At 49.4% G+C, this 26500-nt stretch overlaps 1 protein-coding gene across 1 annotated transcript in view; it reads right to left on the bottom strand.

Annotated features, from left to right (window-relative positions):
• The window catches only part of col15a1a (collagen, type XV, alpha 1a), a gene marked incomplete at both ends in the record, with an annotated part of 69438 nt that overhangs the window by 2307 nt on the left and 40631 nt on the right, over positions 1–26500 (bottom strand). Inside the window, 13 exons of the mRNA XM_080544514.1 lie at positions 40–158; positions 258–452; positions 3522–3581; positions 3724–3771; positions 4413–4538; positions 5119–5192; positions 5323–5479; positions 6497–6586; positions 6720–6745; positions 7135–7206; positions 22382–22391; positions 22568–22630; positions 23452–23511. Coding sequence (XP_080400640.1) covers positions 40–158; positions 258–452; positions 3522–3581; positions 3724–3771; positions 4413–4538; positions 5119–5192; positions 5323–5479; positions 6497–6586; positions 6720–6745; positions 7135–7206; positions 22382–22391; positions 22568–22630; positions 23452–23511 — 1100 coding nt within the window. The remainder of the gene's footprint in view (positions 1–39; positions 159–257; positions 453–3521; positions 3582–3723; positions 3772–4412; positions 4539–5118; positions 5193–5322; positions 5480–6496; positions 6587–6719; positions 6746–7134; positions 7207–22381; positions 22392–22567; positions 22631–23451; positions 23512–26500) is intronic.

Genomic DNA, 26500 nt, shown 5'->3' with positions numbered 1-26500 from the left:
GAGTTTCAGTCAAGAGAGAGCTACTGACTGACTACTGACCAGAAGGGGTCCACAAGTACATCCCTGCCGTCAAAGGAGTAGAGTGGGAACTTGGCCTTGGGTAGAGGTGCTGAATTGCCCAGGAAGAGAGCCTTATAGCTGCTGAACAAGATGTCTCCCTGTGGATACAGAAAGGATGGGTTGGGATCTCAGTAACTGCCTTCAGAAGCCTTTCAGTAGACGTGTGGATGAAGAATCGGTCCAGGGACAGGACTCACCCTGAGGTTGGTGATAGGGTAGTCCTCATAGGTTGGGTGAACGTGGAAGATGACATCATTTAGATGTGAGGATATGAAGCCGCGGTAGTTGGGTGCCAGGCCCATGGCCAGGGACTGTTGGTAGCACAGCTGGTCCAGTCCTGTGATCCCCTGGATGTCCCCAGAGTGAGGCTGGTTGAGAGCCACCAGGTTAATCTGAGGAGGACAAGAAACATCGTATGTCAGGGGATCAGCAACACCTGAATACAGAACACACACACACACACACACACACACACACACACACACACAATGTTGGGAATAGGAGGCCATCTTTTTGCCTTTTGGCTGCCTCTCCCCTTTGTCCTTTCCAGGGTTCCCACACCTTCTGAAATCAAATTCAAGCACCTTTCAAGGACTTTCAAGACTCAATTCCCTCAAATTCAAGGACCCAACACGGCATAGTTGACGTGCTAAGTAAAACATTTTGAACATATATTTCTTTTGAGAGAGAGAGAGAGAGAGAAAGAGAGAGAGAGGGGAATTCAAGAACTTTCAGTGACCCATGTCTATTTTCAAAAACTTTTAAGACCTTGATTTCTTTTTCTCAAATTCAAACACGTTTTCAGGATTTCAAGGACCCGTGGGAACCCTGCCTTTCCTACTGATGACCCCACACCATTTGATTGCAGGGTCCACGATCCGAGGAAGGCCCCCGTGTCACTTTGCCGTGCCTGGTGCGTAGGGGATGGATGACTACATCCATAGGGGGGATGGAGGACTACATCCATAGGGGGGATGCATGACTACATCCATAGGGGGGATGGAGGACTACATCCATAGGGGGGATGGAGGACTACATCCATAGGGGGGATGGAGGACTACATCCATAGGGGGGATGGAGGACTACATCCATAGGGGGGATGGAGGACTACATCCATAGGGGGGATGGAGGACTACATCCATGGGGGGGATGGAGGACTACAGAACACTAGGCCATGCCTGGTCTTGTTTCTTCTGCTTCCTCTTTATCTGAAGTTGCAGAGACCCTCTGGGATAATGAACACACAGATCAGCCCTTTTTCCAACAAACACACGGAGCACATGCACGCACAAACGCACACACGTGCGCACACACACACACACACACACACGCAATCACACACATTTACACGTAGCTGGGTTGTGAGGTACAGAATGGGCCTGGTCCAGTGAGTTTGTGTGTAAGCCTCTTCTTCCCCAGACCCAGACCGCCTCGGGCTGTCCTTCAATGGACAGTAATTTAGTCTAAAACTGGGATACTTCAAACCACTGCGAAATCACATTGACTCACGCTCATTTTGTGGCAAGGCTTGCGCCAAACCGATGACATGCTTTCTCAAACAAATAACAAAGATTCAATTTCAAGTTTTCTCTCATTTCCCAGAGTTGTTTTTCTCTGTATCTAGCAGCGGTAAGTGGGAAGTTGACAGTTGGTGAGATTTATGAAAATAAAATTTTTCACTTTTGTTCCCTTAAGTGTGCATTCACTCCCCTGGATAGATTTGAGAGTGTTTCACTGGTACAAGAAATATGGTGGAAACGCCATTTAACCACTGCTTACACCAATCCAATGCATTCATTTCATCCTCCGAAGTCCGCAACCTGGGCGTCATCCTGGACTCCACCCTCTCCTTCCTTTTTTCACCTCAGAAATATCGCCAGACTACGACCTTCCCTCACTGACTCCGTGACCGAAACCCTCATCCACGCCTTCGTCACCTCCCGTCTGGACTATTGTAATGGAGTCCTGTTCGGGGTTCCCAGCAAAGCCCTGGACAGGCTCTAGTATGTGCAGAACTCAGCTGCCAGGGTTCTCACCCACACCAAGCCCTGGCAGCACATCACCCTCATTCACCTCCACTGGCTTCCGGTCAAGTCCCGCATCACCTACACAATCCTCCTCCTCACCTACAAATCCCTCCACGCCTGCGCCCCCCAGTACCTCACTGACCTTCTCTGTCAACACACCCCTTCCCGGAACCTGCGGTCCTCAGACATGGGACTGCTCTCTACCCCCCGCACCAACCTACGGACCTTCGGGGGCAGAGCTTTCAGTGTGGCAGCTCCCACCTTCTGGAACTCTCTCCCCACAGCGATCCGCAATGCTCCTACCCTGGACACCTTAAAATCAGCCCTCAAAACTCACCTGTTCTCTAAGGCCTTTGGCCTCTAGTCTAGTTTTGTCACTCTCGTTGTCTTTGTTTCTTTGCTTTGTTTTCTGTTCTGTCTGTCTGATTGTCTGTCTATGAAATCTGTTAAGCGTCATTGGGTCTGAGAAAGGCTTTATATAAATCTAAGATATTATTATTATTATTATTATTATTATTATTATTATTATTATTATTTGGGCTGGTAAAGTCTTTGGTAGAGAATGTCAATTCAGAAGGTTACTCCGTGTTAAAGGTAGACTGTGATATGAAATAGTGGGGCGGCTAGCGGCAGAGATAGTTTGTATAAAGGAAGACGATTCACTCTGCATGACCTCTCGTCACACGGCTATTGTATTACAATAAACACACTCTAATGGATGGAATCACTAGGGAGAGCAAAGTTTGTTTGGGTGAATCGAAAACATCTCTAATGTCATCCAACAAATCCCTGGCTTCAGCAATTACGCAACCAAACATTCTTTGGCTACACACCATCACCAGAGTTAAGGAGTCAACAGTAATGATTCCAGAATAAAGAAGACAGTGATTAGTGCTTTATCATTTTCTATGCTGTGTTATAATTCTCTCTGTGATTGATTGGTTTTGGTTTTAGAGGATGTGGTGTCTGACCACCAGCCCAGCTCTCCTTAAAGGTAGACTTAAAGATATGACGTACAGTAGTAAAGATATGACGTACAGTAGTAAAGATATGACGTACAGTAGTAAAGATATGACGTACAGTAGCTAGGAAACGGTGGGGCGACTACCGGCAGTTTGACAGTTTCTGTAAAGCAAGACAAGTTCACTCTGCATCCTTTTCGTCACTCCTTTTGGGTTGCACTGCCGTGGTTCTGCACAGTCAGTATGGGTGAATCTGAAACATCTCTAAAGTCATCCAACTTCCTGAGGTGATGTCATACTGCAGAGCCTACCTTTACGTTTCCCAAAGGTGCAAGTTGTAAGTGTGTGTGTCTGTGTTTCTGGTCTGTTATTGTATGTTTTGTTGGTGTTATAAAATAAGAAAATGACAATAAGCATATTGTGAAAAAAATAAGGTTTCCCAAAGGTCATAGGTCATCGTGCATGGACTCACCCTGCTACCGTAAGAGATCCTGTCTCTTTGGACACCAGGCAGCGGCATCGCAGGTCGAGGCTAAGAGTGATAAGATAAGTTAGAAGTTAGATAACAAGTTAGATTTGTTTATGTCTGTATTGTTTCACTCAAATGGTTGAGGCCACTTTACATGTATTTTAAAAGGTCAAATAATGTCATTCATTCACTCATCAGCCCTTACCTCGTCTTGTAGAAGGACATTGCTGTTGGAGAGGACCAGGCTACCAAGCTGAGGGGACAGAGACACAGAGACAAACCAAACATATGCTTTTAGACATGGCTCATAAGGCCCACGCCAGCGCTGGCTGGGGGGTGTGTGTGTGTTTTTTTGTTCTAGCCCAGCACTAACACAACTGCTTCTACGAAGCGGATGCCCATTAGGACGTAGGGTAGCTTCTGAATCAGTTATGTTAGATCTACAGTGGAGCAAAAGTCTGCAGCTGCTCTTCTGGACACTAGACAGAAAACAGACATTTTAAATGTGTACATTTTGGGCATTTAGCAGACGCCTTTATCCAAAGTGACTTACAACAAATACATTTGTCACAGACCAACTGTGCACAATTCCATGCTTTAACCTATATATATATATACTTAGATACGGTTGTGCTGTGTCTTGTAATAGTCTTTAAGTGGCTTCCTCTAACTGTCTCCTCCCTTTCATGTGCCCCAATTTGAAAACCACAGGATAGGTGAAAGCTGTATGAAAACCACAGGATAGGTGAAAGCTGTATGAAAACCACAGGATAGGTGAACGCTACATGGTGCAAGCAGGTAATAGCTGAAACCTGTTGAGCGCGTCCAGGTCAGATGAAGGACAGGGGATGAGGATAAAGACACGTCACACTACTGCACCCCTCTGCAGCCTACCTGGATCTCCTTCCAGCCCAGGGCCACTCTGATGTAGAGCTTCTGGGAGGCGGTGATGTAGGACATGGAGCCCTCGCTGCTGCCTCGGGTCTGCTGCATCATAGAGTCCCGGGTGGAGAAGGTCCTCTGAGGGGGAACACACCTGTCATTACACTGGAATGTTCTACATTTAGTTTGACTTTCTTTATTAGGATAAACCCCTTGAGATGCATCATCTCGTTTTAGAGAGGGTCCTAACATAACATCACAATCATAACATCAGAAATAATAAGAGTACAATTATGACAAAATACAGACAGACAAGAGACAAACAACAACATACATTACTAATTGTAAACATTGAAAACATTACAACCATAACAAGGCCAAAATGGAAGGTGGATCTACATACTATAATATACATACTACATTCTACAATATACTTATTACAGCTGAATATAATATATTATGTATAAATGATGACAACTTCAAAGGTAACAAGAACAGTCAGTCAAAAAGTAAGAAGACAGAGCATGCTTAAAACTACCAATTACTCTGTGAATGAACTATGGGTAACACTTTACGACCACGGTATTAATAACATACAGCACTTTGTAACACTGTAACCGAAATGCTCATGCTATGGTTTGACATCATTTGCATGTTATGGTGCCAGTTATGGTTCCCTAATATGCGAAGGAGGGGGTGGGGTGTCAGAATGACTTACGGCAGCGGTACTGACAGAGGAGCCAGGAGGTCCGGGGGGGCCAGAGGGGCCAGGGGGGCCGGGGATAGTCATAGCTGAAATGACATAAGCAAGACAAAACTGTAACACTTCACTCAAATGAACTGTCATACTGTTTTGAAGAGGTTGTCATACGTCTTATGGGTGGATGTAACATGGATGGAGGATGAAGTTGAGGAACCGTACCTGTTGAGGAATCGTACCCGAACCGTGAGGGACTTCCTGGGGGTCCAGGGGGCCCGGGGGGGCCTGCAGGGCCAGCCCTACCATACCCTGTGGTACCAGGAGACCCAGGCATGCCTGGATGACCTCGGGGCCCAACCACAGACTCTCCTTTTGGGCCCTGCCAGAAACCCAACACTTTAGTCATCAATCTCCATTTAAACCCAACACTTTAGTCATCAATCTCCATTTAAACCCAACACTTTATAATCAATCTACATTTAAAGGCAGACTCATCAAGATGGTCCATTAACAGTAGCTTTGCATTCTGCTGTTGTTGATTGTCTGTACATTTCCACACCTAGTATGCTGAGGTGATCCTGCTCAGTCCATCTTTAACACTAGGTGGGCAAACGTATGTGGACACCCGAACATCACACCCATTATGTGCTGGCTGAGTATGGCATTGTAAAACCATGGGCATTAGTATGGAGGTGGTCCCCCCTGTGCTGCTATAACAGCCTCCCCTCTTCTGGGAAGGGGTTGAACTAGAGTTTGGAACAAGGCTCTGTGCAGACCAGTCACGTTCTTCCGCACCAAACTCGGAAAACCATGTCAGTATTGACCTGGCTTTGTGCATGAGGGCACTGTTATGCTGAAACAGTATGTTTCCAAACTGTTGCCACAAAGTTGGAAACATACAATTCTCTAGAATGTCATTGTATGCTGTAGCATTAACATTTCCCTTCACTGGAACTAAGGGGCCTAGTCCAAACCAGGAAAACAGCCCCAGACCATAATTGTGTCCATATACGTTTGGCTGTAGTGTAGCTAGTAGGATAACTAGGAGAAGTAGGAGAAGTCATCCTTTGAAGAGGCAGCATCAGTAAGAATGGGCAAAAACATTTATTGTTCCATTTTGCATATGAGTCGCCACCCCTTTCATCTTGAATATAGGTTTGCTATCCTGCTAAATACAATGTTATTTTTTTCAAGCCAAATCCAGGCTTCTGCTATTAAGCAACCAAACATTCTTTGGCTGCAGGCCATGACCAGTTAGTGAGTTAAGAGTCAACAGTAATAATTGTAGACTAAAGAAGACAGTGATTATGGGCTGTTTGTCTATGCTGTGTTATCATTCTTTCTGTGATTGCTTTTGGTTTTAGAGCGTCGTGGCGTAGATGTTAATGTGACTCACCACCAGGCCAGCTCTTCCAGGCACACCAGGGTGGCCCTGCCTTCCAGCCTCCCCCTTCTCCCCCCTGATGCCCTGCTCACCTTTAACCCCCTGTGGACACACACACACACACACACACACACACACACACACACACACACACACACACAAAGGTCAGACCAATGTAAATTCAATGGTAAACTCCCAGGTTGGTATATTGTTTTAACACAGTTGTATAACTTACCACAGTCCCTTTGGGGAAAGCTGCAGCTGTAAGAAAAACATAACATATCATACTATTACTAAACATAACATATCGTACTATTACTAAACATATCATATCATACTATTACTAAACATAACATATCATACTGTTACTAAACATAACATATCATACTACTACTAAACATAACATATCATACTATTACTAAACATAACATATCATACTGTTACTAAACATAACATATCATACTATTACTAAACATAACATATCATACTATTACTAAACATAACATATCATACTATTACTAAACATAAGTAAGGCACTCAGCCCTAAGTTACTCCAGGGAGACTGTCCCTGTAATCTCTAATTGTAAGTCACTTTGAAAAAGCTGCAAAATTGTATTTTTAAAAAAAGGGGGAAAAAAGTGTGAACTCACATGGTGGGGCTGGCAACCCAGGGAAACCCTTCTCCCCCTTGTCACCTTTGGCCAGTAGACAGTCATCTCCCCCTATAGACCACACATGGAACAACAGCATTTAACACAGTCTATCAGAAGAGGGCAAGACGAAAAGGTAATTAGAGGCAATGATGATGATGATGATGATGACAATATCTTGGGGACAGCATGATGCAAAATGTGTCTAAACCCACCATGTGTGGAGTTCTTTTCACCAGAAATCTGTAAAAGTTAAAAACAAACACATGTTAACATATTATACTATGCATATTAGATATTTCATTACAATCAAACTAATATTCAGAATGTATCTGATAGATTAGAGCACACAAGAGAAAAACAAGCGTTTGTTTTTGTCAGTTTTCTGGACATTGTAACCCCTTCCCAGGTTACAGTGAATAAGTGACTCAATCTGGAATGAAAGTTAGCAAGAGGAGATGGTTATGTGAAAAGAGTCCCAACTAAAACATGCCAGTGACCTCTGCCACTGTGTTAGTTTGCATCATGGAACTGGACAACAACCAATGGAAGAGCACACCCACACCACATGTCCTTAAAGACGTGCTGCATGCTGGGAGAGGAGAGGAGAGGACAGGAGAGAGGTCCTCCAACCACACCCGGAGAAGGTTAAAGACCAAGGATGCAGCATGCACATTCCCCTTGCCAATGATGTGAGGAGTGAGAATGCACAGAGAGAGGAGTGAGTGGTTAGGGGTGTGTCACTGTGTCACCCTGAGCTCCACAGAGACAGAGACAAGCCTGAGTCCAAGTGTGTACCAGGGTTTCCGTTAGAAAAAATTGCCGCCGGACATCGTGTCCGGGAAGATTTCGATTTACCGGACAAACGTGATATATTCCGGTCATCATATTCAAATATAAAAATAAAAAAAACAAAAAATAAAAATTCTAATATAGCTGTTTGTCGCGGTGATTACTGTTGTGTAGCGGCCTATATATGCCATTTAATGTCTATTTCTCATCCGATACGATTAGATGCGAGCTATATAATATATAATAATATAACATGATTCGCATGCGCGCTATGCCATTATGTCCAGCGCTGAACGGGCGCCTCACTGGGAACTGAACAGACAGCATCGATCAATGAACAGACTCCACATTACGTTAACTGAAGTTTGTTAAATTGTTTGGGATTAATGTGAGTTTTCTATTTTCTCTTTCCAGTTTTACCCTTTTTTTTATCAATAAAACAACGTCATTTCTATAACCAGGTCTCGCTGGTTGGGAAGGCATTTCGTTTAGCTGCCTGTCAAATCATACTTAATCGGACTCGGGAGTATGACAATGAGGAGAACATAACTGTTTATTGAGAAACAATAGGCAGGCTGGGATACGTATATAAAGAAATACCACAATGTCTAGATGTATAACATTTAATTGAACAGTGCAAGCATGTAGGCTTCTGGCGTGACATCGTACCCCTAACGTTCTTGTTTGAAAAGCTTAGACTGAAAGTTAGTGCCCTGGTCAGATTGTATAACAAGAGGAAGACCGAATGTGGAAAAAAACGTTGTTAAAGCTTTCACCACTGAGCTGGCTGATATGTTACGCAACGGAACAGCTTCGGGAAAACGAGTAGCAGCGCACATAATAGTAAGTAAATACTGACTTCCACTTTTAGTCCTAGGCCTAAAGGTCCAACACAATCAATTATTACACGTTCAAATGGCTCCCCTATAGCAGGAATGGGATGCAATGGTGCGGGTGGAATGGATTGATTAGGCTTACCCGCCATCTGACAAGTATGGCAACAGCGGCAGTGCTTGGCAACATCCGCCTTCAGTCCGGGCCAAAAGAAATGTTTCAATATCAGCTGATAAGTTTTAGTTATACCTAAATGTCCTGACCACTGGCTCTCATGTGCTACAGATAACACCTGTTGTCTATAACCCACAGGCACAACCACTTGTTTTACAGTATTCCACTCACAACCATTTGCATTAGGAGGAGACCATTTACGCATTAATATCCCATCGTTAAGGAAATAAACTACGTTGCCCCCTATTTCAGATTCCTCACTAGCTGCATGTAAAAAACATTTGTTTAATGACTGATCAGCTACTTGAGCGACACGCAATCGCTCGCCGGTTACAGGCAGAGATAGGCTGTCAGCGGATGGTATGGTAGGACTCGGGGAGGATGGTAACTACCACTTTCTCCCTGGGAGAAGCTGAAACAATCGGGTTCTCATCCCTTTCAGAAAAGGCTTGCATAATCACACTATCACAGAGAGAAACATCGCTATCCTCCTCTCTGCCTCGACTCGATTGTGCACGAGTTATAGCGCACACCGGAAACAACCGCTGTTTCGCATAGGCAGCCTACACATTAGGAGACATCATCATGCCGGTGTCAAATCATATCATAATAAAATAAATACATAGCCTATATATTCGTCTTTTTTAAAATAGAAGGAATCAGAATGTGAACTTTAGCGAATTTGTATTCAAATTGTGCTTAGAGGGAATTATTTTCACCGGACATTTATGTCCGACGAGTTTTCAATTTGTCGGACTTCAACAACTTTTACCGGACAAAGTCCGGGAATTACCGGTTAACGGAAACCCTGGTGTAGACTGAGCCCAGCTTGTCACTGTCACTTATCACTTACGGACTTCTTGCAGTGCGGTCTGGGAGGGATGGGAAAGACTGTCTTGGGAAAAAGTGGAGGGAAACGATACAGTGAGCATAGGACAGCTACACTCGCTACCACACAGACAGACAGCTGCAGTACGTGACAAACACAGAGATGAAAAAGGGTTGGGGGGGGGGGGGGTTAAGTTATACTTACTCCTTTGGGGCAGTTGAATATTCCCGGTTTGCCGGGGAGTCCGGGGAGTCCAGGGCGACCCTAAGAAATGCGGTAGAGAGAGAGAGAGAGAGAGAGAGAGAGAGAGAGAGAGAGAGAGAGAGAGAGAGAGAGAGAGAGTGAGAGAGAGATTTAGACCATCTCCAAATCCGACCTGTATTGGATCTAAAAATATCAGATTTTCTGGGTCTTGAGCTTGTTTCTGTAAATATAACCGGTATATGCACAGTGTGAATGGGGCTTTCCACTCTTTCGGGGTTATGGATGTAATAATAATAATAATAATAATAATATAATAATTGTTTTATTGCCATGCAATCCAACTGTTGGAATTTGGTATTTTATGCTCTCGGACAGGTAAGAGGGCAGAGTGAAGATGACCCTATTACATCTATTACACCTAACCCTAGGAACAGTTAAACTTAACCCTGAACCCTAGGAACAGTTCAACCTAACCCTGAACCCTAGGAACAGTTCAACCTAACCTGATCTGACTGCACTCGCTCCTCAGACTTCACCACAAGCAGAGGGTCTGGTTGAGACTGGCAGCCAGTAGAACAGCTCACAGCACACCACCAATGAACCAACGAGTGAAATAAAAGCACTATTGCTTAGCTGGAAGAAATCATCTTCGCACGTTGAGGTAGACCGTGAGATTTCCGACACATGTTGAGGAAAGCTGCGTTGTTAATCATCAACAAAAACCTGCTTTGTTTATGGGCAGCTTTCAAACGCTTGTCGATAAATAAACCGCTTGTTTTCATCCTGTTTGGTTTGTGTGACTACAGGCCTGGCACGAGGAGGCCGTTAAACACTGCCAACGTGTTGGCGGGCATCTTTTACAAGCCAGAACACAGACACAGCTGCTCAGGGACCATACGGTCACTCCTGTGGTCCATGGTCCACGTGTGGTCCAACTGCAGGAGTCAGTGGTGGAATGAGATGGAAGGTCACCAGTAATTGTACTGCCATCTACTCTGGATAGGGGGCGCCACCTTGAGATCCCATAACGGGGTTAGGTGAAGGGGACAGGGGAGAAGGGGAGAAGGGGTAGCGGAGGGGAAGATAGGGGGGACTCACCGGTCGGCCCCCAAAGTCTCCTCTCTCTCCCTTCTTTCCCGCATATCCAGAACGGCCCTGTAGAGAGAGATACATCACACGATTGGTCAAGAGCATTCAAGTGACAATGAAGGTGTGTGTACTCTACTCTATGTTCATTATATAAATAAAGTATCAATGGGTTTTGCAATGCATTAACACACACACAAATAAAAACATAATCACTAGTACAATCAGTGATTGGCTTAAATCATCATGTAGAGAGTGTAGTCGTGTTTACCGGGCGACCAGGAAAGCCATATTCCCCTTTTGGTCCAATGTGTCCTTTAGGGCCCTGTTGAAAACAAAAGCACAGTAAGTTTAGATGTTCAGCACTACATTCCTTTGGGTGTCTACCCATGGCAGGTGCATGGACAGGAATACAACACAATACAATTTCAAATCTGACAGAAGATATGCATACACTGGTTATGAGGACCGCAGGCAGGCCTGGATGTACACATTTGGCCTGACAAAATGTTCCAAAACACTTTGAATGAAAGCAGCTGCAGCAACACAACAAGAGGATGGGGGTGGCAGTAGTGGTGGGGGGGACTACAAAGGGATGACTTCAGTACATATCCAGAATAGCTCATTATATCGTTTTTTGTAACTTTTTCTTTCACTTTTTACCATTTAGCGGACGCATTTATCCAAAGCGACGTGCAATTAGAGATTACAGGGACAGTCTCCCAGAGTCACTTAGGGCTAAGTGCCTTACTCAAGGGCTCACTAGTGGTGGTGTTCCCAGGCGGGATTCGAACTTGTGACCTTCTGACTAGGCCAACACTACCCCATATTCGCTCACAACCCAGACACAATCACACAGACAGACGCGCACACTCACACTCACACACACACACACACGCACACACGCACGCACGCACGCACGCACGCACGCGCACGCACACACACACGCACACACACACACACACACACACACACACACACACACACACACACACACACAGAATAAAGCTATCTGCATCACATCATATCAGGTAGTGGTAGTTGGCTGAAGAGCCAGAAAAAGACTCACTGTGACTCCTATAAGTCCTGGATCACCACATTCTCCCTGGAAACAAGTAAACACACACACACACAGTTAGTTTACATTACAATGACATCAGAACCCAAACCAATGTGACCTTTGACCCAGGAAGCAGTGTGTAGGTAACTGACCTTGGTTCCTTTAGGGCCCTCTGGTCCTGTGGGTCTGTCTGCCGCAGAGCTGACCCCCGGCGCCCCCCGCTCGCCCTGCACACACACACACACACACACACACACACACAAGCAAGCACGCACACACACACACACACACACACACACATACACACACGCACACACACACACACGCACACACACACACGCACACACACGCACACACACACACACACACACACACACAAAAGGGTTAATGCGCAACATATGCACACGAAGCACCTTGAGAGAGAAAAGCATAACGTCAGATAATAATCTCATTCATGTTGTTCCGCAGGCCGGCTGGTCTGAGTTTGCTCTATATCGTCTCTGTCTGCAGGCCTGGAAGACATTAGCTGGGTTTTACACATCAATGCTCTTGGGCGCAGCAGACAGGGGACTAAGGGCTTTAATCATCAGCGCTGGTGTTTAGTTTCACACAATTTTAATTGATTGAAATCTAAAAAGGCTTTCAGCTTGTATATGAAATGTTTATTCAAGCCAGGGAGGAGCAGGGCCATGGTAGTGGTTCTGCAGTGGTGGACCCCTGAACATGTACTGGAGTATCCTTTCACTGGGGGGGGGGGGGACCCCTGAACTGTCTGATGTACTGGAGTATCCTTTCACTGGGGGGGGACCTGAACTGTCTGATGTACTGGAGTATCCTTTCACTGGGGGGGGGGGACCCCTGAACTGTCTGATGTACTGGAGTATCATTTCACTGGGGGGGGGGGGGGGGACCTGAACTGTCTGATGTACTGGAGTATCCTTTCACTGGGGGGGGGGGGGGACCTGAACTGTCTGATGTACTGGAGTATCCTTTCACTGGGGGGGGACCCCTGAACTGTCTGATGTACTGGAGTATCCTTTCACTGGGGGGGGGACCCCTGAACTGTCTGATGTACTGGAGTATCCTTTCACTGGGGGGGGGACCCCTGAACTGTCTGATGTACTGGAGTATCCTTTCACTGGGGGGGGGACCCCTGAACTGTCTGATGTACTGGAGTATCCTTTCACTGGGGGGGGACCTGAACTGTCTGATGTACTGGAGTATCCTTTCACTGGGGGGGGGGACCCCTGAACTGTCTGATGTACTGGAGTATCCTTTCACTGGGGGGGGGACCCCTGAACTGTCTGATGTACTGGAGTATCCTTTCACTGGGGGGGGGACCTGAACTGTCTGATGTACTGGAGTATCCTTTCACTGGGGGGGGGACCCCTGAACTGTCTGATGTACTGGAGTATCCTTTCACTGGGGGGGGGACCCCTGAACTGTCTGATGTACTGGAGTATCCTTTCACTGGGGGGGGGACCTGAACTGTCTGATGTACTGGAGTATCCTTTCACTGGGGGGGGGACCCCTGAACTGTCTGATGTACTGGAGTATCCTTTCACTGGGGGGGGGACCCCTGAACTGTCTGATGTACTGGAGTATCCTTTCACTGGGGGGGGGGGACCTGAACTGTCTGATGTACTGGAGTATCCTTTCACTGGGGGGGGGACCCCTGAACTGTCTGATGTACTGGAGTATCCTTTCACTGGGGGGGGACCTGAACTGTCTGATGTACTGGAGTATCCTTTCACTGGGGGGGGGACCTGAACTGTCTGATGTACTGGAGTATCCTTTCACTGGGGGGGGGGGGACCCCTGAACTGTCTGATGTACTGGAGTATCCTTTCACTGGGGGGGGGACCTGAACTGTCTGATGTACTGGAGTATCCTTTCACTGGGGGGGGGGACCTGAACTGTCTGATGTACTGGAGTATCCTTTCACTGGGGGGGGGGGACCTGAACTGTCTGATGTACTGGAGTATCCTTTCACTGGGGGGGGGGACCCCTGAACTGTCTGATGTACTGGAGTATCCTTTCACTGGGGGGGGACCCCTGAACTGTCTGATGTACTGGAGTATCCTTTCACTGGGGGGGGGACCTGAACTGTCTGATGTACTGGAGTATCCTTTCACTGGGGGAGGGGACCCCTGAACTGTCTGATGTACTGGAGTATCCTTTCACTGGGGGGGGGACCTGAACTGTCTGATGTACTGGAGTATCCTTTCACTGGGGGGGGGGGACCCCTGAACTGTCTGATGTACTGGAGTATCCTTTCACTGGGGGGGGGGGGGACCCCTGAACTGTCTGATGTACTGGAGTATCCTTTCACTGGGGGGGGGGGACCCCTGAACTGTCTGATGTACTGGAGTATCCTTTCACTGGGGGGGGGGGACCCCTGAACTGTCTGATGTACTGGAGTATCCTTTCACTGGGGGGGGGGGACCCCTGAACTGTCTGATGTACTGGAGTATCCTTTCACTGGGGGGGGGACCCCTGAACTGTCTGATGTACTGGAGTATCCTTTCACTGGGGGGGGGACCCCTGAACTGTCTGATGTACTGGAGTATCCTTTCACTGGGGGGGGACCCCTGAACTGTCTGATGTACTGGAGTATCCTTTCACTGGGGGGGGACCTGAACTGTCTGATGTACTGGAGTATCCTTTCACTGGGGGGGGGACCCCTGAACTGTCTGATGTACTGGAGTATCCTTTCACTGGGGGGGGGGGGGACCCCTGAACTGTCTGATGTACTGGAGTATCCTTTCACTGGGGGGGGGGACCCCTGAACTGTCTGATGTACTGGAGTATCCTTTCACTGGGGGGGGGGACCCCTGAACTGTCTGATGTACTGGAGTATCCTTTCACTGGGGGGGGACCTGAACTGTCTGATGTACTGGAGTATCCTTTCACTGGGGGGGGGGGGACCCCTGAACTGTCTGATGTACTGGAGTATCCTTTCACTGGGGGGGGGACCCCTGAACTGTCTGATGTACTGGAGTATCCTTTCACTGGGGGGGGGGACCTGAACTGTCTGATGTACTGGAGTATCCTTTCACTGGGGGGGGGGACCCCTGAACTGTCTGATGTACTGGAGTATCCTTTCACTGGGGGGGGGGACCTGAACTGTCTGATGTACTGGAGTATCCTTTCACTGGGGGGGGGACCTGAACTGTCTGATGTACTGGAGTATCCTTTCACTGGGGGGGGGGACCCCTGAACTGTCTGATGTACTGGAGTATCCTTTCACTGGGGGGGGGACCCCTGAACTGTCTGATGTACTGGAGTATCCTTTCACTGGGGGGGGACCTGAACTGTCTGATGTACTGGAGTATCCTTTCACTGGGGGGGGGGACCTGAACTGTCTGATGTACTGGAGTATCCTTTCACTGGGGGGGGGGGGGACCTGAACTGTCTGATGTACTGGAGTATCCTTTCACTGGGGGGGGACCCCTGAACTGTCTGATGTACTGGAGTATCCTTTCACTGGGGGGGGGGACCCCTGAACTGTCTGATGTACTGGAGTATCCTTTCACTGGGGGGGGACCCCTGAACTGTCTGATGTACTGGAGTATCCTTTCACTGGGGGGGGGGACCCCTGAACTGTCTGATGTACTGGAGTATCCTTTCACTGGGGGGGGGGGGGACCTGAACTGTCTGATGTACTGGAGTATCCTTTCACTGGGGGGGGACCTGAACTGTCTGATGTACTGGAGTATCCTTTCACTGGGGGGGGACCTGAACTGTCTGATGTACTGGAGTATCCTTTCACTGGGGGGGGGGACCTGAACTGTCTGATGTACTGGAGTATCCTTTCACTGGGGGGGGGACCCCTGAACTGTCTGATGTACTGGAGTATCCTTTCACTGGGGGGGGGGGACCTGAACTGTCTGATGTACTGGAGTATCCTTTCACTGGGGGGGGGACCCCTGAACTGTCTGATGTACTGGAGTATCCTTTCACTGGGGGGGGGACCTGAACTGTCTGATGTACTGGAGTATCCTTTCACTGGGGGGGGGGGACCTGAACTGTCTGATGTACTGGAGTATCCTTTCACTGGGGGGGGGGACCCCTGAACTGTCTGATGTACTGGAGTATCCTTTCACTGGGGGGGGGACCCCTGAACTGTCTGATGTACTGGAGTATCCTTTCACTGGGGGGGGACCTGAACTGTCTGATGTACTGGAGTATCCTTTCACTGGGGGGGGACCCCTGAACTGTCTGATGTACTGGAGTATCCTTTCACTGGGGGGGGGGACCTGAACTGTCTGATGTACTGGAGTATCCTTTCACTGGGGGGGGACCTGAACTGTCTGATGTACTGGAGTATCCTTTCACTGGGGGGGGGGACCCCTGAACTGTCTGATGTACTGGAGTATCCTTTCACTGGGGGGGGGACCCCTGAACTGTCTGATGTACTGGAGTATCCTTTCACTGGGGGGGGACCCCTGAACTGTCTGATGTACTGGAGTATCCTTTCACTGGGGGGGGGGGACCTGAACTGTCTGATGTACTGGAGTATCCTTTCACTGGGGGGGGGGGGACCCCTGAACTGTCTGATGTACTGGAGTATCCTTTCACTGGGGGGGGACCCCTGAACTGTCTGATGTACTGGAGTATCCTTTCACTGGGGGGGGGGGGACCTGAACTGTCTGATGTACTGGAGTATCCTTTCACTGGGGGGGGGGGGACCTGAACTGTCTGATGTACTGGAGTATCCTTTCACTGGGGGGGGGGGACCTGAACTGTCTGATGTACTGGAGTATCCTTTCACTGGGGGGGGGACCTGAACTGTCTGATGTACTGGAGTATCCTTTCACTGGGGGGGGGGGACCTGAACTGTCTGATGTACTGGAGTATCCTTTCACTGGGGGGGGGGGACCCCTGAACTGTCTCATGTACTGGAGTATCCTTTCACTGGGGGGGGACCCCTGAACTGTCTGATGTACTGGAGTATCCTTTCACTGGGGGGGGGGACCTGAACTGTCTGATGTACTGGAGTATCCTTTCACTGGGGGGGGGGGACCCCTGAACTGTCTCATGTACTGGAGTATCCTTTCACTGGGGGGGGGACCCCTGAACTGTCTGATGTACTGGAGTATCCTTTCACTGGGGGGGGGGGACCTGAACTGTCTGATGTACTGGAGTATCCTTTCACTGGGGGGGGGGACCCCTGAACTGTCTGATGTACTGGAGTATCCTTTCACTGGGGGGGGGGGACCCCTGAACTGTCTGATGTACTGGAGTATCCTTTCACTGGGGGGGGGACCCCTGAACTGTCTGATGTACTGGAGTATCCTTTCACTGGGGGGGGACCCCTGAACTGTCTGATGTACTGGAGTATCCTTTCACTGGGGGGGGGACCCCTGAACTGTCTGATGTACTGGAGTATCCTTTCACTGGGGGGGGACCCCTGAACTGTCTGATGTACTGGAGTATCCTTTCACTGGGGGGGGGGACCTGAACTGTCTGATGTACTGGAGTATCCTTTCACTGGGGGGGGACCCCTGAACTGTCTGATGTACTGGAGTATCCTTTCACTGGGGGGGGGACCCCTGAACTGTCTGATGTACTGGAGTATCCTTTCACTGGGGGGGGACCCCTGAACTGTCTGATGTACTGGAGTATCCTTTCACTGGGGGGGGACCTGAACTGTCTGATGTACTGGAGTATCCTTTCACTGGGGGGGGGGGGGACCCCTGAACTGTCTGATGTACTGGAGTATCCTTTCACTGGGGGGGGGACCCCTGAACTGTCTGATGTACTGGAGTATCCTTTCACTGGGGGGGGGGACCTGAACTGTCTGATGTACTGGAGTATCCTTTCACTGGGGGGGGACCTGAACTGTCTGATGTACTGGAGTATCCTTTCACTGGGGGGGGGGGGACCCCTGAACTGTCTGATGTACTGGAGTATCCTTTCACTGGGGGGGACCTGAACTGTCTGATGTACTGGAGTATCCTTTCACTGGGGGGGGGGGACCCCTGAACTGTCTGATGTACTGGAGTATCCTTTCACTGGGGGGGGGGACCCCTGAACTGTCTGATGTACTGGAGTATCCTTTCACTGGGGGGGGGACCTGAACTGTCTGATGTACTGGAGTATCCTTTCACTGGGGGGGGGACCTGAACTGTCTGATGTACTGGAGTATCCTTTCACTGGGGGGGGGGACCCCTGAACTGTCTGATGTACTGGAGTATCCTTTCACTGGGGGGGGGGACCCCTGAACTGTCTGATGTACTGGAGTATCCTTTCACTGGGGGGGGGGGACCCCTGAACTGTCTGATGTACTGGAGTATCCTTTCACTGGGGGGGGGACCCCTGAACTGTCTGATGTACTGGAGTATCCTTTCACTGGGGGGGGGACCTGAACTGTCTGATGTACTGGAGTATCCTTTCACTGGGGGGGGGACCTGAACTGTCTGATGTACTGGAGTATCCTTTCACTGGGGGGGGGGGACCCCTGAACTGTCTGATGTACTGGAGTATCCTTTCACTGGGGGGGGACCTGAACTGTCTGATGTACTGGAGTATCCTTTCACTGGGGGGGGACCCCTGAACTGTCTGATGTACTGGAGTATCCTTTCACTGGGGGGGGGGACCTGAACTGTCTGATGTACTGGAGTATCCTTTCACTGGGGGGGGGGACCTGAACTGTCTGATGTACTGGAGTATCCTTTCACTGGGGGGGGGACCCCTGAACTGTCTGATGTACTGGAGTATCCTTTCACTGGGGGGGGGACCCCTGAACTGTCTGATGTACTGGAGTATCCTTTCACTGGGGGGGGGGACCTGAACTGTCTGATGTACTGGAGTATCCTTTCACTGGGGGGGGGGACCTGAACTGTCTGATGTACTGGAGTATCCTTTCACTGGGGGGGGGACCCCTGAACTGTCTGATGTACTGGAGTATCCTTTCACTGGGGGGGGACCTGAACTGTCTGATGTACTGGAGTATCCTTTCACTGGGGGGGGGGGACCTGAACTGTCTGATGTACTGGAGTATCCTTTCACTGGGGGGGGACCCCTGAACTGTCTGATGTACTGGAGTATCCTTTCACTGGGGGGGGGACCTGAACTGTCTGATGTACTGGAGTATCCTTTCACTGGGGGGGGGGGACCTGAACTGTCTGATGTACTGGAGTATCCTTTCACTGGGGGGGGGACCCCTGAACTGTCTGATGTACTGGAGTATCCTTTCACTGGGGGGGGGGGACCCCTGAACTGTCTGATGTACTGGAGTATCCTTTCACTGGGGGGGGGGACCCCTGAACTGTCTGATGTACTGGAGTATCCTTTCACTGGGGGGGGGACCCCTGAACTGTCTGATGTACTGGAGTATCCTTTCACTGGGGGGGGGGGACCTGAACTGTCTGATGTACTGGAGTATCCTTTCACTGGGGGGGGGACCCCTGAACTGTCTGATGTACTGGAGTATCCTTTCACTGGGGGGGGGGGGACCTGAACTGTCTGATGTACTGGAGTATCCTTTCACTGGGGGGGGGGACCCCTGAACTGTCTGATGTACTGGAGTATCCTTTCACTGGGGGGGGGACCCCTGAACTGTCTGATGTACTGGAGTATCCTTTCACTGGGGGGGGGGGGGGACCCCTGAACTGTCTGATGTACTGGAGTATCCTTTCACTGGGGGGGGGGACCTGAACTGTCTGATGTACTGGAGTATCCTTTCACTGGGGGGGGACCCCTGAACTGTCTGATGTACTGGAGTATCCTTTCACTGGGGGGGGGACCCCTGAACTGTCTGATGTACTGGAGTATCCTTTCACTGGGGGGGGGACCTGAACTGTCTGATGTACTGGAGTATCCTTTCACTGGGGGGGGGGACCCCTGAACTGTCTGATGTACTGGAGTATCCTTTCACTGGGGGGGGACCTGAACTGTCTGATGTACTGGAGTATCCTTTCACTGGGGGGGGGGACCCCTGAACTGTCTGATGTACTGGAGTATCCTTTCACTGGGGGGGGACCTGAACTGTCTGATGTACTGGAGTATCCTTTCACTGGGGGGGGACCTGAACTGTCTGATGTACTGGAGTATCCTTTCACTGGGGGGGGGACCTGAACTGTCTGATGTACTGGAGTATCCTTTCACTGGGGGGGGGACTCCTGAACTGTCTGATGTACTGGAGTATCCTTTCACTGGGGGGGGGGGACCCCTGAACTGTCTGATGTACTGGAGTATCCTTTCACTGGGGGGGGGGACCCCTGAACTGTCTGATGTACTGGAGTATCCTTTCACTGGGGGGGGGACCTGAACTGTCTGATGTACTGGAGTATCCTTTCACTGGGGGGGGGGACCCCTGAACTGTCTGATGTACTGGAGTATCCTTTCACTGGGGGGGGGACCTGAACTGTCTGATGTACTGGAGTATCCTTTCACTGGGGGGGGGACCCCTGAACTGTCTGATGTACTGGAGTATCCTTTCACTGGGGGGGGGACCCCTGAACTGTCTGATGTACTGGAGTATCCTTTCACTGGGGGGGGGGACCCCTGAACTGTCTGATGTACTGGAGTATCCTTTCACTGGGGGGGGGACCTGAACTGTCTGATGTACTGGAGTATCCTTTCACTGGGGGGGGGACCTGAACTGTCTGATGTACTGGAGTATCCTTTCACTGGGGGGGGGGGACCCCTGAACTGTCTGATGTACTGGAGTATCCTTTCACTGGGGGGGGACCTGAACTGTCTGATGTACTGGAGTATCCTTTCACTGGGGGGGGGACCCCTGAACTGTCTGATGTACTGGAGTATCCTTTCACTGGGGGGGGGACCCCTGAACTGTCTGATGTACTGGAGTATCCTTTCACTGGGGGGGGGACCTGAACTGTCTGATGTACTGGAGTATCCTTTCACTGGGGGGGGGACCCCTGAACTGTCTGATGTACTGGAGTATCCTTTCACTGGGGGGGGACCCCTGAACTGTCTGATGTACTGGAGTATCCTTTCACTGGGGGGGGGACCCCTGAACTGTCTGATGTACTGGAGTATCCTTTCACTGGGGGGGGGACCCCTGAACTGTCTGATGTACTGGAGTATCCTTTCACTGGGGGGGGGACCCCTGAACTGTCTGATGTACTGGAGTATCCTTTCACTGGGGGGGGGGACCTGAACTGTCTGATGTACTGGAGTATCCTTTCACTGGGGGGGGACCTGAACTGTCTGATGTACTGGAGTATCCTTTCACTGGGGGGGGGACCCCTGAACTGTCTGATGTACTGGAGTATCCTTTCACTGGGGGGGGGACCCCTGAACTGTCTGATGTACTGGAGTATCCTTTCACTGGGGGGGGACCCCTGAACTGTCTGATGTACTGGAGTATCCTTTCACTGGGGGGGGACCCCTGAACTGTCTGATGTACTGGAGTATCCTTTCACTGGGGGGGGGACCTGAACTGTCTGATGTACTGGAGTATCCTTTCACTGGGGGGGGGACCTGAACTGTCTGATGTACTGGAGTATCCTTTCACTGGGGGGGGACCCCTGAACTGTCTGATGTACTGGAGTATCCTTTCACTGGGGGGGGACCCCTGAACTGTCTGATGTACTGGAGTATCCTTTCACTGGGGGGGACCCCTGAACTGTCTGATGTACTGGAGTATCCTTTCACTGGGGGGGACCTGAACTGTCTGATGTACTGGAGTATCCTTTCACTGGGGGGGGGGACCTGAACTGTCTGATGTACTGGAGTATCCTTTCACTGGGGGGGGGACCCCTGAACTGTCTGATGTACTGGAGTATCCTTTCACTGGGGGGGGGGGACCCCTGAACTGTCTGATGTACTGGAGTATCCTTTCACTGGGGGGGGGACCTGAACTGTCTGATGTACTGGAGTATCCTTTCACTGGGGGGGGACCCCTGAACTGTCTGATGTACTGGAGTATCCTTTCACTGGGGGGGGGACCCCTGAACTGTCTGATGTACTGGAGTATCCTTTCACTGGGGGGGGGGGACCCCTGAACTGTCTGATGTACTGGAGTATCCTTTCACTGGGGGGGGGACCTGAACTGTCTGATGTACTGGAGTATCCTTTCACTGGGGGGGGGGACCCCTGAACTGTCTGATGTACTGGAGTATCCTTTCACTGGGGGGGGGGACCTGAACTGTCTGATGTACTGGAGTATCCTTTCACTGGGGGGGGGACCCCTGAACTGTCTGATGTACTGGAGTATCCTTTCACTGGGGGGGGGACCCCTGAACTGTCTGATGTACTGGAGTATCCTTTCCATTGCAGTGGTCTAGCTTTTTTTACCTTTTCGACCCTGGACGACAACACAGACACAGACACAGACACACAGACACAGACACAGACACAGACACACACACACACTGACACAGACACAGACACAGACACACACACACACACACACTGACACAGACACAGACACAGACACAGACACACACACACACACACACACACACACACACACACTCTTACCTTTAGGCCTGGCTCCCCAGGAAACCCTGGAGTCCCTAAGTCTCCCTTTGGTCCCTGTGGCCCCTGAGACTCACAAGGAAAGAAACACAGAGTAAGTCAGTGAGGGAAGTCAAACCATCAACTACAATAACGGTGGCTGATTTCATAATGGAGAAAATAGCCAGAATTCATAGAGTAGTGAATATGACCTACCCACACGGGTCCTCTGGGCAGCGGGAGGAACACCATAGCTGAGTTACTAGTCATACAACAGCAGGTCTGAACTGTCAGTCATACAACACCAGGTCTGAACTGTCAGTCCCATTGCTACGGGGCCTACCACTGTCCACCCTACCGCTCTCAGGAGAGGCTGGGTCTATGGTTGCGTGTAATGGAATCATGTGTAATTCTACACAATGTAGAATTACCCTCCACATCAATCATGTATAAATACGAGCCACCTCTATAGCCCTGACTCAATTGTCCGTGGGACCCACAAACCACATGTTTACGACAGTGCAGATATCATTACAGCAATCTGAGCCTTTCTCTGATTCCATTCCAGGAAATTGCTCAACGTAATTGCTCTCATGGAGTGAATAAGCCAAACCCCAAACGATATAAAAGGCATTCTGTACTGTAATCTGGTTAAGTCAAATAGCTGATTTAAGGCAATTTAAAGAGCACCCGGAGTACAATTGTGATCTCGAAACACATGAAGTAAACAATGGTGTGTTGTAAGCAACCGGTCTACTGGCCTCACCTCCCCTCTGTGAAGTCATTAGTCACTAATGGACAGTAGAGTGAGTGACTACACACACGCACACACACACACACACACACACACACACACACACACACACACACACACACACACACACACACTCAAAGCCACAGCTACTCACAGGTCCCTGAGGTAGAATCCCTGAGAAGTTTAACAGACCGTCTGTGTCGTTGAGCAGGAGCTGAGGAGAGGGAGAGAGGAAGGGACACCCGTCTCATCAGAGCTCTTGGTGGAAGGGGAGAGGAGGGTCACACTGTTTCTTATACAACGGATAGATCTGGTCCATTGGCTCTATTGGTCAGTTTGGTCCATTGTCTCTATTCATAGCTTTCAGTCACGTGGTTTCTTCCCTAGCAACCACCAACCTGACGGGCAAAAAGTATCATAGCAACATCGCTCAAAATGGCGAGTGGACGCAATTTACCGGCTGCCTACTATTTAGACCACCTCACCCATGAAGAACTATCAAGATACACGACGGTGATAGGAGAGTAGGATTGACACCATTCAAATGGTTTTGAATTCCCTGGCTTCTCCTCTATCCGGACACGTTGGAATTATTTTCCTAACCCCCGGAGAATCAAAGTTATTAACCCGCAAAAGGTGCTTCCTTGACCGGCTTTGTCCGTGAATAACACCGGCTATGGAGGTGCTACAAACACAAGACTATTATTGCTAAATTCACCATCAGTATACGGTCATTTTGAGCCCTTAACCACCTCGCTGACACCCCGAGAAGATATACTTTTAATATGAAACTCGATCAACCGGGAGTTCTACCGCTGCTGGACGAAACTCCCAACTCCCGCTGTTAGCGGGGCGAGGGAATATTTATATCCGGGAATTCGCTCCTTGCTGTGTCCACGGTGATAGGAGTGGAGGATTGACTCCATTCAAAAAAAATTGGATTCCCTGGCTTCTCCTCTTTCCGGACACGTTGGAATTATTCTCCTAACCCACGGGAAATCAAAGTTATTAACCCGCAAAAAGTGGGTTTTGTCCGTGGGTTTTGCCCGCAAAAAGTGCCCGTCAGGTGGGCGTTTCCACTATGCTGTGACGTCACTTGAAAGCTATGAATTGGTCCGTTTGCGTTCCAGCCGTGCTGATATCCATGATGTACGCACGGCTAAATGGAATGTTGACACATCTTTTCATATTACTCTGTGTTTGTATATATTACCGTTATCGAAGTTACATTATTACCGTTGCTTAGCGACCGATAAACAACTGTTCAGCGGATGAATACACTTACAATAAAACATCGTTCCATTAAAATACATTCATTAAAAGTTTGTCTTGTCTTTCTTCTGTGAAATATTGATAGATAAATGTGGTAACCATTTTATAAAGCGTTATTGTATATCGGCACAGCTAGGGGGTGTAACGACACTCCGCTTCCCGTCGTGCCTAACCACCCCGCTAGCTGTGCCGATATCCCACGATATACCACGACTTCTCATTCCATAACGCTTAAAATTTGACTAGAAAACAGACAGAATGCTGGAGATGACATGAAGGAGAGGAGGGCTGTGTGTTAGGAGAGCAGTCAGACCAGGTTCAGTCCCAGGCAGACACAGACATAGAGGTGTGGTAGTGAGCAGCAGACACAGACATAGAGGTGTGGTAGTGAGCAGCAGACAGACATAGAGGTGAGGTAGTGAGCAGCAGACACAGACATAGAGGTGTGGTACAGAGCAGCAGACACAGACATAGAGGTGTGGTAGTGAGCAGCAGACACAGACATAGAGGTGTGGTAGTGAGCAGCAGACACAGACATAGAGGTGAGGTAGTGAGCAGTAGACACAGACATAGAGGTGTGGTAGTGAGCAGCAGACAGACATAGAGGTGAGGTAGTGAGCAGCAGACACAGACATAGAGGTGTGGTACAGAGCAGCAGACACAGACATAGAGGTGTGGTAGTGAGCAGCAGCAGACACAGACATAGAGGTGTGGTAGTGAGCAGTAGACACAGACATAGAGGTGTGGTAGTGAGCAGTAGACACAGACATAGAGGTGTGGTAGTGAGCAGCAGACACAGACACAGACATAGAGGTGTGGTAGTGAGCAGCAGACAGACATAGAGGTGTGGTAGTGAGCAGCAGACACAGACATAGAGGTGTGGTAGTGAGCAGCAGACACAGACACAGACATAGAGGTGTGGTAGTGAGCAGCAGACACAGACATAGAGGTGTGGTAGTGAGCAGCAGACACAGACATAGAGGTGTGGTAGTGAGCAGCAGACACAGACATAGAGGTGTGGTAGTGAGCAGCAGACAGACATAGAGGTGTGGTAGTGAGCAGCAGACACAGACATAGAGGTGTGGTAGTGAGCAGCAGACACAGACATAGAGGTGAGGTAGTGAGCAGCAGACACAGACATAGAGGTGAGGTAGTGAGCAGTAGACACAGACATAGAGGTGTGGTAGTGAGCAGTAGACACAGACATAGAGGTGAGGTAGTGAGCAGCAGACACAGACATAGAGGTGTGGTAGTGAGCAGCAGACACAGACATAGAGGTGTGGTAGTGAGCAGCAGACACAGACATAGAGGTGTGGTAGTGAGCAGCAGACACAGACACAGACATAGAGGTGTGGTAGTGAGCAGCAGACACAGACATAGAGGTGTGGTAGTGAGCAGTAGACACAGACATAGAGGTGTGGTAGTGAGCAGCAGACACAGACATAGAGGTGAGGTAGTGAGCAGTAGACACAGACATAGAGGTGTGGTAGTGAGCAGCAGACACAGACATAGAGGTGAGGTAGTGAGCAGTAGACACAGACATAGAGGTGAGGTAGTGAGCAGCAGACACAGACATAGAGGTGTGGTAGTGAGCAGCAGACACAGACATAGAGGTGAGGTAGTGAGCAGCAGACAGACATAGAGGTGTGGTAGTGAGCAGTAGACACAGACATAGAGGTGTGGTAGTGAGCAGCAGACACAGACATAGAGGTGAGGTAGTGAGCAGCAGACACAGACATAGAGGTGTGGTAGTGAGCAGTAGACACAGACATAGAGGTGAGGTAGTGAGCAGTAGACACAGACATAGAGGTGAGGTAGTGAGCAGCAGACACAGACATAGAGGTGTGGTAGTGAGCAGCAGACATAGAGGTGTGGTAGTGAGCAGTAGACACAGACATAGAGGTGTGGTAGTGAGCAGCAGACACAGACAT

Source organism: Nansenia antarctica, assembly GCF_963989245.1.
Source record: "Nansenia antarctica genome assembly, chromosome: 13".
In the NCBI taxonomy this organism is placed as follows: Eukaryota; Metazoa; Chordata; class Actinopteri; order Argentiniformes; family Microstomatidae; genus Nansenia; species Nansenia antarctica.
Note: the sequence above shows the minus strand (reverse complement) of the source record. Positions and strands in the feature narration are given on the sequence as shown.